This window comes from Aphanomyces astaci (assembly GCF_000520075.1).
Source record: "Aphanomyces astaci strain APO3 unplaced genomic scaffold supercont1.49, whole genome shotgun sequence".
In the NCBI taxonomy this organism is placed as follows: domain Eukaryota; phylum Oomycota; class Saprolegniomycetes; order Saprolegniales; family Verrucalvaceae; genus Aphanomyces; species Aphanomyces astaci.
The window spans coordinates 417,954-435,502 of NW_009798312.1; the positions used below are offsets into that span (position 1 = coordinate 417,954).

A 17,549-nucleotide genomic window follows, 5' to 3' on the forward strand; every position below is an offset into this window, starting at 1 on the left:
TAAAAAAAATTAGCCAATCAAAACCTTCACAATGAAATTCAACCAATCAGATCGATTGTGGATTTGTGGATAGTGGATTTGTGGATCGGTTTGGTCGGCGCTATTCGATTGCACCCCGTCCCCAAATTTGTATCAAATCGACAATACGCAGAGATACTTGTTTTCTGCGCCAGGTAAGCTTACTGACTGTCAAAGACCAATACAGTGTGAATAAATGAGTACTGTTTATCCTTTATATTTTGAATAAATGATTGAATAAATGATTGATTTAGAAATCGAGGACTTGGAAATAATTTTAATTTGGTTTGTTTTTGGGGTACCCCCAAAGTGAAATTTGCATGGGGGGTCAAACTTTTCAGCAGACACAAAAGACCACAGAATCAAAGGAAACAACATGAGTTCGCTAGCGGCGTCGTTCCTGGAGGACTTGGATGAACTGAGTGGTAGCAGTGAAGAAGAAGAAGAGGAACTAAATCAAAACGAAGTTGACGACGATGTGGACATGGACGGGGAGGATGAAGAAGCCGCCGCTGCGTCGAAAGCGAAGCAACTGGATCTGGATGCGTTGCTCAAGGCAGCGGCAAACTCTGGGGCGGGGCTCGCTGCCGTCGCACATTTGCGTCGGTCAGAGTCGTACAAGCGACATTTGGAATCGGTGAACATGTACATGCAGAAGGAAGCAACCGCAGACACGTTGACGCAGGACGCTCCGGAGTACAAGCTCGTCGTGGCATCCAACGACCTCATGGTCAAGTTGGACGACGAGATTATTGCAGTCCACCGGTTTCTTGTGGAGATGTACGCGAAGAAGTTTCCTGAACTCGAGTCCCTCGTTCCTGGGCCGCTGGACTACGCACGCGTCGTACAGCGCATCGGGAATGAAATGGACTTGACCCTCGTGGATCTGTCGTCGCTCCTGCCCAGCGCCACCGTCATGGGGGTGTCTGTGACAGGGTCCACGACTTCCGGAAAACCCCTTTCTCCAGCCGACCTTGCCATCGTCGAAGAAACGTGCACCGAGCTGCTCGAACTCGACAGCGACAAGCTGCTGGTGCTTCGTTTTGTCGAGAACCGGATGAACTTTTTAGCCCCGAACCTGTCTGCGCTGCTGGGTACGCGCATCACGGCGCAGCTGGTGGGGTTGGCGGGCGGCGTGGACGAGCTCAGCCGTATTCCTTCGTGCAACATTCAAGTGCTGGGCCAGCGCAAGCAAGTGCTGTCGGGGTACTCGTCCATGTCCACGCTCAAGCACACGGGCATCATTTTCGGCTGCGACCTGATCCAGACCATCCCCCAAGACCTCCGTCGCAAAGCCAACCGCGTCGTAGCCGGCAAAGTCGCGCTCGCAGCGCGCGTCGACTCACAGCCGCACCGAACCGCGACCGTCGGCCATCACTTTTACACGGAGTTGCAAGACAAGTTTGAAAAGTGGCAGCAGCCACAGAAGGCCAAGACCAAGAAAGCGCTCCCTCGTCCAGACGAGAAACCCCGGCGGAAGCGCGGCGGCAAGCGGTACCGCAAGGTGAAAGAGCGCACACAACTCACAGACGTCCGCCGCGAGTGGAACCGACAAACGTTTGCCGCATCCGGCGAGGAGTACGGGGACAACGCGATGGGCATCACCGTCGGCCGTCTGGGTGCCGAGGGCTCGGGCCAGCTGCGCGTGATCAAGAAGGCGCAGAAGCAGACGCTGCTCAAGCTCAAGGCGGCCAGCTACGCGTCCCAGAAGAACCACCAGCAGTCGGGGCTGGCCACGTCGCTGGCGTTCACGCCCGTGCAAGGGATTGAGCTCATGAACCCATCGGCGGCGGCTGAACGGGTCCGCGAAGCCAACAAAAAGTACTTCAACGCACAGAATGGATTCATGTCCACGATTAAAAAGAATTGAGAGGATACGCTTCACATTGAAACAAAGGTATACTTAAACTAGTCTGGACGGTGTTGACGCTCTATCGCTTCAGTGCCTTTCGTCGGATGGTGTTGGTGCATAGTACTGGTATACGTTATGCCGCAAATACGCTAACTGATACATGAGTTATTCACCATCGAATGTAGGATACTAGTTATTGCCATGATGGTCTCATGTTATATTGCTCATCGACTTCAGATTTTTGGAAAATTGTCTACTGTAAGTACAATTTAGGACACTTAAAAACGATACCTCAATCAGGAATTATGGAAAAACATAAAAAGTTGTACAGTATTGTGAATTCGCTTTACATTTTACACTTCCAAAATTCGCCTGGTTTGACTAATCAACATTGAATCACGCTGGAGTTCAGATTGGTTGAATATACTTGTCCTTTCTGCAAGAGCCAATCAAATCCACTCAAAATTGGATTAACCAATAGCGTCGATTCGTGACTCGATTATTCGACGGGGTCTGGAAATTGGTACTGAATCCACAATATTGCAACAATTGGCACTTTACGTTTCTACATCAACCCACCGACCGATCATGGTTGTTGGTTTTGAAAGGCAAAGTGTTTTTGACATACTAGTCCGACGTCCGTATCATCCTTGGCCATATATTGTGGGTCTAAAAGTAGGGCTGGTACTTTTGCTCGTAAATAAAGCAATACCGAGGGACGTTGCGGGTGTGGTCTGGTCGTGTGACGCGATGCAGCGTGCCTGGCACCCGTCCTTCGGTGACCCGGGTCAACGCCTTGCCGCAGAACAGCACCCACTCCTTGTGGGGCACGCACACCGTTTCGGCCGACAGCCACTCGTTGGCATGCGGGTCGAACACGTCCAGGCCGGCCACGTCCGTCACAGGCTCGATCACATACAAGCTCGGGTCGATGTGTTCGTACACGTTTTCGTCGTTGGACTGCCCCGTGCCGACTTGGTTGGGGTAGTGCAAGCCATAGCACACCGACAAATCTTCGCCCGCCGCCTGGTGCACGCGCGCCGTGTCCGCGTTGTAGCCGAGGGTCAAGGACAAGCTCTTGTCGCAAATGGTTTGGCATACCTTGAGCTACAATGTGTCAGTTGTAAGATATGGTGTTCGTCGTTTAGGGTCGTACGAGAGCCAAGTACTTCGCTTCAAAGTCAGCGCTAGGCCATTGCATGCGCGAGAGATCACCGGTATGCGCGCGGAAGCATTCGCGGACGTGGGTGCTTTCGTAGCCAGCATACCACATGGGCGTTTTGTTTTCGTTCCTGTAAATGTACTTGCTCGTGCACGTGTCTTTGGCCGCGCGGTCCTGTTCAAAGAAGGCTTGCATGGCGACACGCAAGTCCGTGTACAATGCTTCCACAGCGTCGCCGAGGTCTGTCAAGACTACAAACGTGTGCCGCTCCATGAGCTCGTTGAACCGTGCTTTGTTTTTCCAGGTCAAGTCCTTCAGCTTCATGCGTGGCCCAGATTGCGCTGGCGGCGACTCGACGCTCTTGTCGGCGGCAGGACTAGAGTTTACACGCCCGGCTTCTCCATGCTCCAAGTAGTAGTACTGGAACGCTGGCGGCAGTTGATCAAGCGGCAGCAACTCTGGCATGACAGTGTCGACGCTTTTATTTGCGCGCTTGTCACCTGCGATTCGATTCCCTGTGGGAACTTATATAGTATCCGGATATTAAATGGCACAGGTTGGTCATTATGCGAGTTCAACTTGGCCACCAACGAAAACAGCAAAACCCTAGCAACATGATGCATCATCGGTGCTTGCAAGTGTGGCGAATCTTTGAGCGGCGGCAACCACTGCCGCGGGGTGGACGAGGCCTCCTGAAGCGGTCGTTTGCCAAGAAAGCAATGCGAGACCCTCAGCCTGTGAATCTCGACGACGACGACGATGACCTGGATGACGACGACGAGGATTTCGACGAAGACGAGTACGACTTCGACGATGGCGACGTGGATTTTGACTTGGAAGACCAGTTGGAAAGCATGGAGGACTTTGACGAGGCCATGGGAGATAACGCCAATGTAAAGGAAGAGGTCAAGAGGAAGGTGAGCGTCCGTCGCGCCAAGCACTCGAAGCGCAAGTTCGTCGACCGCATCCGCATTCGTGTCAAGGGCGGCATGGGCGGGAATGGATGCACCAGTTTCGTGAGTACGTTTTCATGTCCCATGGTGCGCAAATCGTGCCATCTCTTCTTGGCAATGGCGACAACTTATCTACGTCGTGCCAATAGCCGAAGGTCCAGGCCAAAAGCGACCCAACGGCGGTCATGGCGGTGCCGGCGGCGACGTGATCATTCGAGTGGATCCTCGACTGCAAAACCTGTACAAGCCAACACATCATTTCAACGGCGGGGATGGCTGGAACGGCATGGGTATGTATTTCCTCAGTCGTCACCAATGTCGTCACCTTGATTGAACCTTTGTTATATGACATGCAGCTAACGACCGAGCGGGGCGTCGCGGTGGTGACGTTATCGTGACGGTGCCACCAGGCACAATTGTCAAGCAAGTTGACCGAGTACGTATCTTTCTAACTTCGAAGTAGTTTGCAGTATCGCATATATTCACTGGCCTCTAGTTTGAGCGATGGAACGAAGACCTGGACGACTACGAGACTGTGGATCGGTTGGAAAACTTGGTCGATTTGGATCAATCGAACGCCGAATTCATGGCGGCGGTGGGGGGCAAGCCAGGGCTGGGCAGTCGCATCTTGGCTGGCAAAACGACCAAGTTTGGCGGCCTGCGCAAAGTCATGGTACTCCTTGTTCACATTGCACTTGTCTGTGGTTTTACGATATACGATGGTAGCCCGAGGGCAAGAACATGGGGCTGCTCGGCACGTCCAACTACCTCGAGTTGGAACTCAAAACGATCGCCGATGTTGGGTTGGTGGGGTACCCCAACGCTGGCAAGTCGACGCTGCTGCGCGCGCTGTCGAAAGCAACGCCCGAAGTCGCGCCATACCCGTTTACGACGTTGCATCCAAATGTTGGCGTGGTGGAGTTTCCCGTACGTGTCAATATACAAAGTCGGACGACAGGCAATATGGAGGGGATGATCTCATAACATGGAGGATGTATAGGATACGTACCGCTATAGCGTGGCAGATCTGCCGGGGCTGATCGAAGGAGCCCATCGCAACGTCGGGCTAGGGCATTCATTTCTGAGACACATTGAACGCACCAAAGTAAGGCCAAGTAGCTCGAGGAGTACGCTCCTAACGTGTGTGTAGGTGTTGCTGTATGTACTGGACACTGCAGGCTCGGAAGGGCGAGATCCGGTGGACGATTTTCACCACTTGCAGAATGAACTCGAGTTGTACGCACCCAATATTACGTCTCGCCCGTCGCTGATTGCCGCCAACAAGATGGACGCGCCAGGTTGGTTGGTTTGTTGACTTTATGGGGGGGCTCATTGGATATGGACAGGGGCCGATGTGAACATTGGGCGACTGAAGAAAGTGACTGGGTTGCCGATCGTGCCGTTGAGGTATAACCGATGATATGGGACGGAATCGCAAGCTAATGCGATGCTATATAGTGCGCTGCACAAGGTGGACATAAAGATTTTGGCGTCGTCAGTGCGGTGGATGATTGAAAACTACAAGTCGATCGAGGACTAGCGTGTACTTTAACCGAGATAACGGATTATCAATACTCCTTCCTTACCACAACAGTCGCCTTGTAGTCGGTGCGAGGATTCAGCTCGCAGATGCCAGCAGTATGATTGCCACGTCAAAGTGTTGGATCTTCAGGGCTCTGATTGGTTAAAATCAAGTCGAATTAATCGATATGATTGGTCACGTGGAATGCAAATCTAGATCCTACCAATGGCATCGATTCAAATCAACAGATGCCAGTTCTACTACGACCGAACACTCACCAATTCGTTCGGCCAACATGATGCGAACGTTCATGAGCCATCCGACTCTAAGTGCCAACTGGAGCGGCGAGTACGAGGAAAAGTCGGCGGAATGGTTTGAGCTGTTCCTGGACTTGATCATCGTGGCTGCGTGCTCGAATGTCACGGAGAAGCTCAAGGAGGACCTCACGCTCAGCGGTCTCGCCTACTTTGTCCTCGTCACCAGCATGTACACGAGCAGCTGGACGCTGTACACGAGTTTCCACGCCCGCTTCAACGAAAAGTCCCTTCTGCACTACCTCTGGCTGTACATTTGGCTGGCGGGGCTCGGAGGGATGGTGTTGGCAGGCGAGCCGAGCAATGCGTTTACGATTGGACTCGTACTCGTGCGCATCGCTCAGCTGCTTATGTACACCACGGTGTACATGCTGCTTCCCCAGAGCCGCTGCACGACCAAGGTGGACATGATATTCGTCCTGTCCAGTGTCTTTGCCCTCGGCAGCACGTTTGTGTTGTCGGAAGCGTGGACCATTGTGGTTTATGCGATCGTACTGGTGTGGGAGTGCATTTTCCGGTTCGTAGCGGCCGCCCAAGGATGGCTGCAGACCAAGGACTCGGTCCGCATCCCGTTGAACATTGACCATTTCAACGAACGCGTGGGGTGTATGGTCATGGTCGCGCTGGGCGAAGCTGTGGTCAGCACGATCATCAACTTCAATGACCCGTCGCTGCTGACCACCCGTTTCTTCTTCATGATGCAACTGGGATTGCTCGTGATATTCACCATGGCCATGTTTTACTTTGCAATTCGACCGCCCCGCGCGTTTCACGCCATGCGCCGCTCCGTGTACGCTGGCATTGGCTTTTCATGGCTCCACTTGTGCTTGTACCCGACGTTGTTGGTCATCGGAGTGAGTCTGAAGCTCATCACAGACGCCGTCACGACTGACGAATCGTTGGAGGCGACCCGCGTGTGGTGGCTCTTTGGCTCTATTTCCGCAGCCTTGACCGTCATGCTGTGCATTCGACTCGTGCATTTTGGCGGTCGCCACCCAGCCCCGACGGACCCGGACTGCGTCAAGCGGATCAAGCACGTGTGGTGGGCTGTCGTAGGCGCGGCGCCGTTGGTGTCGCTTGTCCTAGGTGGTGCGCTTCAAGTTTTATCTGGTGATTTCGTGGACCCGATCCATGCACTGATCGTCGCGGCCAGTTTTAACGTCACGTTTGTCGTGTTGGAAACGGCCGTGATGAACAAACTGGTGCAGCTGGGCCACGACCAACTCAAAAACGAAGTGCACACTCCCCTTATCAAGAAAGTGTCGTCGCATTAAGCCCGCAAAACTCTTTGTAACCAAGGAAGCATGTAGTGCATTGTCAAGGCAGGTTTGCACCTACGCTGGCACGAATTAACCTACTCTGTACTAGTACTTCGAAGTAGTAGGTAGCAACCCAGTCGTAGCCATGCGGTTTATAAGTCTGGTAGGACACAGACATTGTACTTCGTATACCGTGTCTGTGTGTTCATTGCATTTTACAAAGCAATACTGGTATGACGACCATAGTACAATAAGCAAGCATTAATGTGATGATTTTTATTAGGACGAAATTTGACCCTTCAAGATCGCCAGTTGGACTCTGAAACAGCCAATCAAAATCCACAATTTATTTGCACAGTGATTGGTCCATTGAAGTCGCTACAATAATGTCCGAGGTGGTAGGCGACGATGCTACAGGGGACTTGACCAACTTGGGGCTCTATCGTCATTTGCGGGACGACAAGGCCATCACGAAATCCGTGCTCATCATTGGTGATGGCAACTTCTCGTATGCCTGTGCGTTTGTGCGAAGTGTTATGACGTACGACCCGAGTGGTGACGTCCTTCAGCGGCTGCACATTCGAGCAACTTCGCTCGACACACACGTCGAACTGCTGCGCATGTATCCTGGAGCCGCAGCCCACGTCGACGAGCTTAAGCGCCATGACAATGTGCGTGTGTTGCACGGCATCAACGGCACCAAGCTGGACGAGTACAAGGATACGTTTGGTATTGCATCGTTTGACGTGATCGTGTTCAACTTTCCGCACTACGCAGAAGGCGGAAACAAGCGCAACAAGATCAACAAGCACCGCCAACTGCTGAGCCAATTCTTCCACAGTTGCAACTCCGTCTTGGCGAGCGACGGCCAAGTGTGGGTCACGTTGTGTGCTGGGCAAGGTGGCACCCCCGCAGAAACAATTGTTCGACCTGTGGGAGACACATGGCAGGTGGCTCAATGCGCTGCGTCGTCGGCGTTGACTCTTCTCAACGTTCATGCTGTGCCGACGGACGCCTTGTTCAAGCTAGGATACAACAGCGTGGGCCATCGATTACAAGAGAAAGCGTTCCGAACCCACGCCAGTTTGACGCATGTCTTTTGCAGGGAATCACTGGGAAAGGTGGCGTGCCATCCTCTTACGTGGACACGCGACATTAGCTTTTGGATCTCGGACACCTTTGCCGAAGACAAATTGGCGCCCGTGATCGAAGGCGTGTATGGCCCCAAGGTGAATGTGTTCCTGGAAAACATTGATGAGTACACAGACGACCAAGGACGACGAGCCAAAGGGTATCGCCTCACGCTGTCGTCCAGAACGATGGCATTGTCCAAAGAGTATGTGAACGCCAAGACAGACGAAGTTACCGACATCTTGGACAGTCACGACTGGTCATGCAGTGCAGAATCGATCGTCGGTCAACCTCAAGCATGAGCCAACAACTACTAGCATTTCACTCTACCAGGTTGATGTGCAGTTGTCGATAGCTAGTTGTAACTAACGTAGCCAGACAGCCAGCCTTCATCTGAAGCCAGCTATCGTTGGCAACCGCAATACGTAAAGCTCCTTGCAATCCCTTGATGACTAAACTGACAGTACAATACTAGTGCAACAATGCGATGAATATTAATTATACTGTGCAAAATGACGCACACTTGGAGGGTTGAACCGTCATTCTGTCGTCATTCTGTTCAACCTCAATGGCGATGTCAAAGTGTGGAAAGGGAAGAGACGAGGTCGGCCCAATGTTTCTGCATCCCGTCAATCGTGAATTTCATCATGCGCTTCCGCGTCACGCTCTCGTGCCTCGTGCTTCCCATGCTTGTGCTTGGTGGCCATGGACCTGCTTCCATCAATGTCGTGTCGCTGCCGACGATAACAACACCAACGAACGAGTTGACATCAACGCCGGGTGCGTCACCACCCCCACCATCAAGTAAACCGTCGATATCGATTCCAAGCGACTGGACTCATGCGCGACCATCCCCGAATAACGCCACGGCCACCACGTCGACAATTGGCAGCATGCGTACGACCCCCCTTGAAACCATCGTGTTCCCTGCAACATCAGCCACTCCGCCACCGTTGACGAGCGAGTCCGAGGAACCCACAACGTTGGACCGCACAAAACCGCCGATTCCACTTGACCAAGGCTCCCCTGACATTGGTGTCATGAACAACCTCTTGCCTGCCTCCGTTGCGTTTGTCGGGATGACCTTGTGCCTAGTGGTGGTCGTATATTTCCATCGCAAGCGACGAATGCGCGACGACCAGACCCGGCAGCCATGGCTAGATTCGCCGTCGGGCTCCCCTACTATGACTGTCAAGCACACCGACTCACCCTCCGCCACGTCCATCGCCCCCTATCACCCCAGCCTGGACACGCGCAACCTTTGCAACGACGATGAGTCGTCGTGCGTTGTTGACCCATGGTTTGAAAGTGGGATCTCGTCTCTAGCGAGCATGGACGTTGATACAACCCGGTTCATGGAAATGGTGCACGTGAAAGTGCATGTGCATGCGCTAAGCAACGCGTGAACTAGCCAACTGTACCGATACTGTCGGTAGCTATAAACCACCTTCAAAGACTGCTGGAGGATTACATATTCATGCAGAACACTGTAGTCACCCATCCATCGAAATACTGGATGTGCGTCATGCTCGCCCATGGATCAACTAAGTTTCTGTAACGTAATTAGAGTTCCAAGAGACATATTTTCGAGTCACTGAAATGGAAGCAGCTCGATCGATCGACACTGAGGAATGGCTTCGACTTCTGAAAACTGATACTATTTAATACTACAGTCAAGAAGAGTTCCAGGAAGCACTGAAACATCGATTTTCACAGTATCTATCATGTCCTAATGTCCCGGCTTTTCCAAGCAGAAACACCTCAAAAGTAGGGGACACTTTAAGGGACAAATTTTAAGCTTGATTTTAGTATTGATCCTTGCATATTGTTTTAGTGGTTAGGGTATAATATTCTGCCAGGTGCATATGCAACCCCAACAGGTTATGTATTTATAGAGAGAATTGGTTAATTGATTTATATAAAAACACATGGGATCAAGGAGAACATTTATTTAAAGAGGTATTTCAACACAAATTTCAAGGTTTCGGTAATCTGATGTCCGTTCAATTGTCCCATGTCTCTTAAATTGGAACTCGGACGTTGCGGTGATGTAGGACGGACTGAGAGAAACGTACTGTACATTTCCACCCTCAAATGATACCTCTGGATCCAAGGGTAGGCATCCAAAGCCAGCTCTTTATATATCTACGTTGTGCGCTGAACATACATGTAGCTCGACCAGCCACGGAGGCGTTGTCAACCTGGCGGTATACTGTATTACAGTGTGTCCATCACATTTATTGTCGTCCGGAAATTGATTTTGCCTTGAAGTTAGCATCCCACCATTTGACCGATCGTTATCAGATGAAGTGAAAAGATGGGGTGGGTTCTTTTGAACAGTCATGAACGACACTTCCCAAGTCACCGCGCTTCCCCATGACGTTCCTACGGTGCATCTTGCTTGTACTTGCAGTCTCGGCATCAGTTGCAGGTCAAACCAACACCACATCCGATACACCTACCCTGGCACCGACGATTCTACCAACTTCCCAAACTCCGACACCACCGACGACCATTGGCGTGACGACGCTGCCACCAACGTCAACGTCAAGCCCGTCCGTCGCTCCACCTTCGACCACTCCCTCGTCAACACTGCCACCTACCACTACACCTAGCACTCCCGTGGTGAGAACCACTACATTTGAACCGACCACCACGACGGCCTCCCCGCCAACGACGACAGGCACGGCTGCACCAACCAACCCTCGAACGAATGTGGTCACCACGACTCGGGCGGCGACTGCTGCCGCGACACCCCAACCAAAACCAGCGACATCCCCAACGACACACGATCCGTTGCACATCCAGCAAACTATCACGAGCACATCCCTCCCACCAGCCAACATGAAATCGGACGCGGTCGGTGTAACTTCGATCGTCCTCATTGCAGTTGCTGCAGGGGTGCTGCTGGTCGTGGCCATTGTGGTGTACCGCCGCCACAGACGAAAGGCCAAGTACGCGCCAAAGACCCGTACCCCGCTGCCTTCTGCGCACTTTGTATCTTCGTCCACGCCATTTTCCAACGCCCTGGCTCGACCGAGTGGCGTGCTGTCTCCATGGAGCGACGAAGACGACGATGACGACGCTGCCTTGTTCAAGGAAATGGTGCGCATCCGCGTCCACGTGACTTAGCTCGCCTCTTAACTTATACACACACATCCATTCTATTGCGTCAGTTCAACTGCTTGCTTTGTCACTTGTGTGATGTCGTTTGGCTCGTCGGACGGCAATGAACTGGTTGAGCGGTCGGCCGTGGTCGGAATCCGACTCGAACACGTTGACCAACACTTCAAACTCGTCAGCAAATAGCGTGACCAGTTCGTCACGACCGAGGATGTCTCGGGGTTTGGACGGATGTGGCCACGTCCATGGCCGACCGTCGGCTGGCATGGCGAAGTGTGACCACGCAAAGACCCCACCGACGGGCAACTCATCGCGGGCGACAGCGAGGAGGTCGCGATGAAGGAAGCGGCACCCGAACACGCACTTGATGTCGTTCTGGTGCTTCCGCAGCATACTCCTGACGGCGTCCAGTTTGCGGAGATCCATTTGGACAAACGAGTACGCGGCGTGCACACCCCGTCGACCGGCAAACGCGATCGTGTTGGCCATCCCGGCCTTATTGTGGTCAACGCCATAGAACCGCCATGACGTGACGCCCTGAGCGCGCATCTCTTCCGCGAGGAACATGATGTCTCGCCCCGATCCACAGCCAAGGTCCATCACGACGGAGGAGGAAGGCGATGTCGACGCCGCAACATGCCCCAATATTGGCAAGAGTTGCAACATCAGACTGTTCGGGGTCCATAGTCTCGCATGCGGATACGGACGAGGAGTGTGAGGAGTTGCGACGATGGCCAAGGCTTGCGCAGTGGCGAAGGTACCGGCACAGTCCAGAATGTAGAATTCGACTTGCCATGGTTGTTTGGTTGGATGGAGGGCTGCGTTGGTAAACCAGTCGACTTGGTCGTTGGCGATGGTTGGCGAACACAGCAGCGCGAACCTTGTGGTTCGAGAAGGGTATTCTACATAACGGGTTTCGACGTTAGCAAGGAACGGTCGAGGGCGCGACGCACCATGCGACCGTAACTTTTGCTCGGACCATGGAATGTTCACCTAGGCAGCATGATCAGCCACTCGATGCCTTCTATGAGCAACAACAACCACTAGGTTGGACGCGAATTCGTACGACTGCTCTGAACGTTCCCGCAAGTCGAGCAGATGAATGCCTGCAGCGTGCCATGCATCCAGCGTCACGAGTGGAAGTGCGACTTCCGCCATGGTTGATTTCGAGTTTCCGATATTGTTCCGATGATTGGCTGTATTGCAACATTTTCAAGCCAATAGATCCTGTGAACGAAAACAACGACATACATTCCTCAAAAAGGAAACATTATTTTTCATGTCATTTAGGCGGCGAGCCGTCGCTGGAGCTGGTTCAGCAGCTTTTGCTTGACTTCGTCCCTCGTCCACTCGACGCCATCTTCGGCATCTCCGTCGTCGCCTCCTGATTCCGTTGCTCCCCCCTCCATCGCAGCCACTGGTCGCTTCAACGACACTTTGGTCGTAGTGGCCAAGTGGCCTGCTTTCTCCTTCGCGAGCGTGTCCTTCAACGACGCCAAGCATGCCGTATACCGAGGAACGAGGGACTTCATGTGCTCTGCGTCGTATACGTACGTCGGCAGCTCGGCCTTCTTGGCCTTGGAGAGCATGCGGGTCAGGCCCTTCACCTGCCCTCGCTTGACCAAAGTAACCGCGCGACCGGCGCGACCAGCGCGCGCCGTCCGGCCCACACGATGGATGTACGTCTTGAGGTAGGGTGGGACGTCGTAGTTGATGACGTTACCAACGTGGGCAATGTCCATGCCTCGGGCCATGGCATCCGAGCATACCACGACCTTGATGGCGCCCTTTTTGCACTGCTGCACGAGTTGCGATCGCTGTTTCTGCGTGAGGCCACTGGAATACTCGCGCACACCTACCATCCATTCATTCCTCGATGATCATGCTACCTTCCTAGGCCACCTTCATATTGTAACTCACGTACTCTGCGGTGTCGGGGAGAAGAGCTGCAGCAGTCGGCAAAGGCGATGCGTGGCATTAATTGATGACGTAAACACAATCGTGAGTTGCGACTCGAACGCGTGCAGAAGCTCCAGCAACACCAGCGGCTTGTCCATGCTGTCGCATTCAATCATACTTTCGTCCAAATTCGCCGGCGTTGCAAACAAGTTGTCGTCCAGCGCGTCGTTCACGGTGACCAGTTCGGCATGGGGCATGCCGATGGCGGCGAGTTTCCGAGGGTTCCGCGTCAGTGTCGCGGAAAGCAAGATGCGGATGAGCGGGATGCGGATGCGGTGGGGGTTCTTGCCATCTGCCCGGCGGATCGTCGACGGATGCAAGGACGCGGACCCACCGGCTGCGGTTAAGTCTACAGGTGCTCGATGAGACCACGTTCTGGAGTAACATGATTCATACGTACTTTCGACGCTGGTTTCGGTCACGTAAATGCTTTGGTACAGCTTTGTGATCCAGTCCTGGTACGATTGATTCAGCAGCCGATCGGCTTCGTCCACAACGACAAACTGCACGTGCTGCAGCGTGAAGTGAGGGGTTTGCTCGAGGTGGTCCACCAACCGACCAGGAGTGGCCACGAGGATGTCAACGAGGCTGAGACCGTCCACCGAGCTCACCAAGTGCTGCTGCTCCGTCGTAAAGTTGGATTGACCCATTGCCACGCCGCACGTGAGCGGCGTGCCAGCAATGAGCGTGTCAAACACTTTCTTCACCTGGACAACCAAGTCGCGCGACGGAACCACGACAACGGCACGCAGACGACGGACCACCCGAGACACAAGTCGCTGGACGATGGGTAGCACATACACCATAGTCTTACCACTACCCGTGGGGGCGTTGATGCACAGATCTTTAGTGTACCCCGTCGAGAGAATCTTGGGAATCGTCACGTGTTGGATCGGGAAGAACGAATGGATGCCGCATAGCTCGAGGTTGCGGCGAACTTGAGGATGCAGATCGATGTCGTACTCGGCCTTAGACCAGTGCACCTCGTCCTCTGTCGAGGTCGCGGCGGCGCCGATGGCATCAGCAGGTGTGTTGGAGACCGCGGCAACCATACCTGTATTTGCGCGATGGTTGGTTATTGAAATGGAACTATTATCCGGAATTCAAATCCGGATACCATTCTACTGCGTATACGTATCAAGTGAAGTAGCGATGTTTTCGGCGTGGCCAACTTGGGCGACCACAACCTTTGGCGGCCTCTCTGTGGCCCTTCTGAGCCTTCATGCCCTGGATGCCTCCCCAGCTTCGCCTCCATCCTTGAGCAAGACTACGCCAGCGGACTTTACAGCCTTTCAGATGAAATACTTGTGTGTGTATTGGATCGTGATGTTTGCCGACTGGTTGCAAGGTCCCAACGTGTACACGTTGTACCAGGTTCCCCCTGTTCCATCCTTGCTTGATTACTTACTAGAGGCATGTTGTTGTAGAGCTATGGCATGGATGTCGGCGCTCTCTTCATGATCGGCTTCACATCGTCCGCCGTCTGTAGCAGCACCGTCGGTCGACTCGTCGACACTTACGGCCGCAAGCGCGCATGTGTGGTGTTTTGTCTCTTGGAGGCACGACTGTCCATCTTCTAGCATTGCATCTCAAGCCAAGAACGTCCATTCAATCTGGTGTGTATAGATCGTCATCAACTTGCTCGAACATGTGCCAAACTTCACCGTGCTCGCTGTTGGGAGAGTGTTGGGCGGCATCTCCACGGCTCTCCTCTTCTCGGCTTTTGAGAGCTGGATGGTATCCGAGCACCGGCGTCAACGTACATCTTTACCACTTTTGTGCGTACAACAATCATGTTATTGCCCTAGGGTTCCCGGACGAACTCTTGGCTTCGACGTTTGCCCTCGCGGCCGAAGGGAATGGCCTCGTTGCCATCGTTGCTGGCGTCGTTGCTCAAATAGCCGCCGATCAATATGGTGATATTGCACCGTTCCAACTCGCCATTGCAGCAACGGTCGTCGCCGCCCTGTGGATTTGGCGCTTCTGGCCATCCGACTCGCCACCTGTGGGCACCCAGGAGCGTGCCACGTCAGAGAGTACTACTACTACCCCTTCCCCCACGACATGGACGTGGCCAGTCCTAGCCCTCGGCCTTTCGTACAGTCTGTTTGAAGGCGCCATGTATGTCTTCGGTACCGTTTCCTCCTTATTTTCAGCTACTTTTATCCCCCCTACGTAGTCTTTCTATGGGTCCCTGCATTGCAATCCCTTTCACCTGACCCCCTTCCCGTCGGCCTCGTGTTTGCCTCGTTCATGTTATGCCTGGCGATTGGCGGCAAAGTTGTACGGGGCGTGCCGCACTCGTCGTTGCCGCTCGTACTGTCCATCCTCTGCGGCGTGGCCGCGCTGTGTATGGTGATTCCTGCTGTACGTCACTCACACACAGGGCGATACCAACCCCATACTATCTCCATCACGGCGAAATCACCTGCATTTGATAGTTGGAATGGGGCCTCGCGTGGACGCTGGCGTCATTTTTGGTGTTTGAGGTACCCCTCGTCCCCTCTACTGTCGTCGACCTAACGTCGTTCTAGGTGTGTGTGGGCATGTACTTTCCCATCACAGCCACGTTGCGCGCCGATAATTTTCCCGATGCCACCATGAGCACCATCATGACAGCATTCCGCCTTCCGACCAATGTGATTGTGCTTGCGGGGACCCAGATGGCGTCGTGGTCGGCCACGTCTCCGCACATCTTTCTCCTCTGCGCGGCGGTCCATATTGTGGCGGCGGCTGTAGCCACGACTGGCATCACCGTCGTCCCAGCGACAAAATAACAAACCAAGGCACATTCGTCATTCACGTTCTTCTTAAACTGGCACCGGCCGACGCAGTCGTCGTGCTCTTGTCGTCCGACTTTCGAAAGTACAAGTACATAAACAGTACCAGCACCTACAGAATGATATATAAATACATGCGTCGTCGTCAATCAATGAGTATACATGTCCAATACCCAAAGCTAAAGAAAACGGTCAACCAACGAAAAAGGGTAATCTCAAATGTACACAGCAAGGAAATGTCCAAAAGGCAATGTGTCACAAGAATTGTTGATTTTATTCGAAAACCTCAGGCGATTTAGGATACAATATATATATATATATATCAGAGGTCGGGACTAAAATCGATCGATACATGGGCAATTACAAGGCCAAAAATGCATGGCTGGAAGTACAACAGCAGCTACGTACCAGCACGACCACCCCTGCGAGAATGTACAATTTGACATTTTGAAGCCACAATGTGCGACGCAGGTTGCGGCTGGACTTTGCAAATGCATCGGCCGACGAACTAACACATCGTGAGTCATGCCAGCAATATGATGGAAGGTGTCATGTAGGTACGAACTTGAGGGACTCGGACTTGTCGACGAGCAAGTCGATCTTGTCGCCACGTTCCAACACTTTGCCGATGTTGTGTTGCATGGAGTCCTTGACGCCGTCGAGGTCCTTCCGCAGCGCTTCGAGTTTCTGCATCCCGCCCTGGGACGACAACATTTCCATGTGGGTCTTCAAGATGGCTCCGAAATCGCGCTGCATGTCCAGTTTCAACTTGGTCATTTTCCCCCGCACGCCAAACTGTTCCTCGAATTGCGCCTGGATGTGCTTGAGGAACGCTGTGACGGCCCCGCGGCCCACGGAAGCGTCCGCCACGCAGATGTACACGACTTCGTTCTCCACAAGGTAGCTATACGTCTTCCCCTCGCAGTCGATCGCCTCCATCTCCAACTCAATCTTCTCAAAATTGAGTTTCTTCGTCAGCTGCACGGCGATTTCCTTGACCTTTTTGCCACTGTTCGTCGGACTTGCGGGCCCCCCTCCATTGTACTCACATTCAGCTAGCGAGCAATGCTTGTTGGCGACCAAACAGTATGAGATCGGCATATCACCACGGCACTTGTCGACCGCGGCGGCAGTACAAATGATGGCGTGAATCGAAAACCGTCGAGTTTCAACGGCAGTCTGACACCCCGTGGTTTTTTGTATTGCATGATTTAAAGCCATAAACTTCAGGTTTGTATTTAAAAATAACGTCACCTTGCATCTTTTTATTAAATTGAAATATATTTGGTTAATCTTGTACACACACATAAACTTCAGGTTTGTATGTAAAAATAACGTCACTTTGCATCTTTTTATTAAATTGAAATATATTTGGTTAATCTTGTACACACACATAAACTTCAGGTTTGTATGTAAAAATAACGTCACTTTGCATCTTTTTATTAAATTGAAATATATTTGGTTAATCTTGTACAC

General features: G+C 52.7%; 11 protein-coding genes across 11 annotated transcripts; 7 read left to right on the forward strand and 4 right to left on the reverse strand.

The window, feature by feature from the left end:
• The first annotated feature begins 369 nt into the window (after nucleotides 1–369).
• Nucleotides 370–1,930, forward strand: H257_13592 (hypothetical protein). Its single transcript, XM_009841162.1, has one exon. It carries the CDS (start codon nucleotides 395–397, stop codon nucleotides 1,886–1,888), a length of 1,494 nt encoding a protein of 497 aa, XP_009839464.1. The 5' UTR covers nucleotides 370–394; the 3' UTR covers nucleotides 1,889–1,930.
• Nucleotides 1,931–2,319: 389 nt separating this feature from the next.
• Nucleotides 2,320–3,516, reverse strand: H257_13593 (hypothetical protein). Its single transcript, XM_009841163.1, has 2 exons — nucleotides 3,027–3,516; nucleotides 2,320–2,977 (listed from the first exon to the last, which is right to left on the reverse strand). Exons 1-2 carry the CDS (start codon nucleotides 3,495–3,497, stop codon nucleotides 2,540–2,542), a joined length of 909 nt encoding a protein of 302 aa, XP_009839465.1. The 5' UTR covers nucleotides 3,498–3,516; the 3' UTR covers nucleotides 2,320–2,539.
• Nucleotides 3,517–3,620: 104 nt separating this feature from the next.
• Nucleotides 3,621–5,574, forward strand: H257_13594 (obg family GTPase CgtA). Its single transcript, XM_009841164.1, has 9 exons — nucleotides 3,621–4,052; nucleotides 4,135–4,275; nucleotides 4,342–4,421; nucleotides 4,482–4,658; nucleotides 4,712–4,912; nucleotides 4,986–5,090; nucleotides 5,136–5,283; nucleotides 5,332–5,392; nucleotides 5,444–5,574. Exons 1-9 carry the CDS (start codon nucleotides 3,647–3,649, stop codon nucleotides 5,523–5,525), a joined length of 1,401 nt encoding a protein of 466 aa, XP_009839466.1. The 5' UTR covers nucleotides 3,621–3,646; the 3' UTR covers nucleotides 5,526–5,574.
• A 200-nt stretch (nucleotides 5,575–5,774) lies between these two features.
• H257_13595 (hypothetical protein) lies at nucleotides 5,775–7,293 on the forward strand. Its single transcript, XM_009841165.1, has one exon. It carries the CDS (start codon nucleotides 5,803–5,805, stop codon nucleotides 7,093–7,095), a length of 1,293 nt encoding a protein of 430 aa, XP_009839467.1. The 5' UTR covers nucleotides 5,775–5,802; the 3' UTR covers nucleotides 7,096–7,293.
• A 173-nt stretch (nucleotides 7,294–7,466) lies between these two features.
• On the forward strand, nucleotides 7,467–8,633 carry H257_13596 (hypothetical protein; the record flags this gene model as incomplete). The annotated part of the gene is made up of 1 exon (XM_009841166.1): nucleotides 7,467–8,633. The coding sequence occupies one exon, from the start codon at nucleotides 7,467–7,469 to the stop codon at nucleotides 8,511–8,513; it is 1,047 nt and encodes a 348-aa protein (XP_009839468.1). The 3' UTR covers nucleotides 8,514–8,633.
• Nucleotides 8,634–8,858: 225 nt separating this feature from the next.
• Nucleotides 8,859–9,617, forward strand: H257_13597 (hypothetical protein; the record flags this gene model as incomplete). The annotated part of the gene is made up of 1 exon (XM_009841167.1): nucleotides 8,859–9,617. One exon carries the CDS (start codon nucleotides 8,859–8,861, stop codon nucleotides 9,615–9,617), a length of 759 nt encoding a protein of 252 aa, XP_009839469.1.
• A 949-nt stretch (nucleotides 9,618–10,566) lies between these two features.
• H257_13598 (hypothetical protein) lies at nucleotides 10,567–11,343 on the forward strand (the record flags this gene model as incomplete). Its single annotated transcript, XM_009841168.1, has 1 exon — nucleotides 10,567–11,343. Exon 1 carries the CDS (start codon nucleotides 10,588–10,590, stop codon nucleotides 11,341–11,343), a length of 756 nt encoding a protein of 251 aa, XP_009839470.1. The 5' UTR covers nucleotides 10,567–10,587.
• Nucleotides 11,180–12,505, reverse strand: H257_13599 (hypothetical protein). Its single transcript, XM_009841169.1, has 3 exons — nucleotides 12,376–12,505; nucleotides 12,288–12,327; nucleotides 11,180–12,236 (listed from the first exon to the last, which is right to left on the reverse strand). The coding sequence occupies exons 1-3, from the start codon at nucleotides 12,490–12,492 to the stop codon at nucleotides 11,389–11,391; spliced, it is 1,005 nt and encodes a 334-aa protein (XP_009839471.1). The 5' UTR covers nucleotides 12,493–12,505; the 3' UTR covers nucleotides 11,180–11,388.
• A 115-nt stretch (nucleotides 12,506–12,620) lies between these two features.
• Nucleotides 12,621–14,345, reverse strand: H257_13600 (hypothetical protein; the record flags this gene model as incomplete). Its single annotated transcript, XM_009841170.1, has 3 exons — nucleotides 12,621–13,189; nucleotides 13,259–13,642; nucleotides 13,694–14,345. 3 exons carry the CDS (start codon nucleotides 14,343–14,345, stop codon nucleotides 12,621–12,623), a joined length of 1,605 nt encoding a protein of 534 aa, XP_009839472.1.
• A 100-nt stretch (nucleotides 14,346–14,445) lies between these two features.
• H257_13601 (hypothetical protein) lies at nucleotides 14,446–16,070 on the forward strand (the record flags this gene model as incomplete). Its single annotated transcript, XM_009841171.1, has 7 exons — nucleotides 14,446–14,667; nucleotides 14,721–14,852; nucleotides 14,920–15,052; nucleotides 15,102–15,425; nucleotides 15,473–15,660; nucleotides 15,735–15,782; nucleotides 15,828–16,070. 7 exons carry the CDS (start codon nucleotides 14,446–14,448, stop codon nucleotides 16,068–16,070), a joined length of 1,290 nt encoding a protein of 429 aa, XP_009839473.1.
• H257_13602 (hypothetical protein) lies at nucleotides 16,068–17,262 on the reverse strand. The gene is made up of 3 exons (XM_009841172.1): nucleotides 16,639–17,262; nucleotides 16,482–16,581; nucleotides 16,068–16,185 (listed from the first exon to the last, which is right to left on the reverse strand). Exons 1-3 carry the CDS (start codon nucleotides 17,172–17,174, stop codon nucleotides 16,093–16,095), a joined length of 729 nt encoding a protein of 242 aa, XP_009839474.1. The 5' UTR covers nucleotides 17,175–17,262; the 3' UTR covers nucleotides 16,068–16,092.
• Nucleotides 17,263–17,549: the final 287 nt, after the last annotated feature.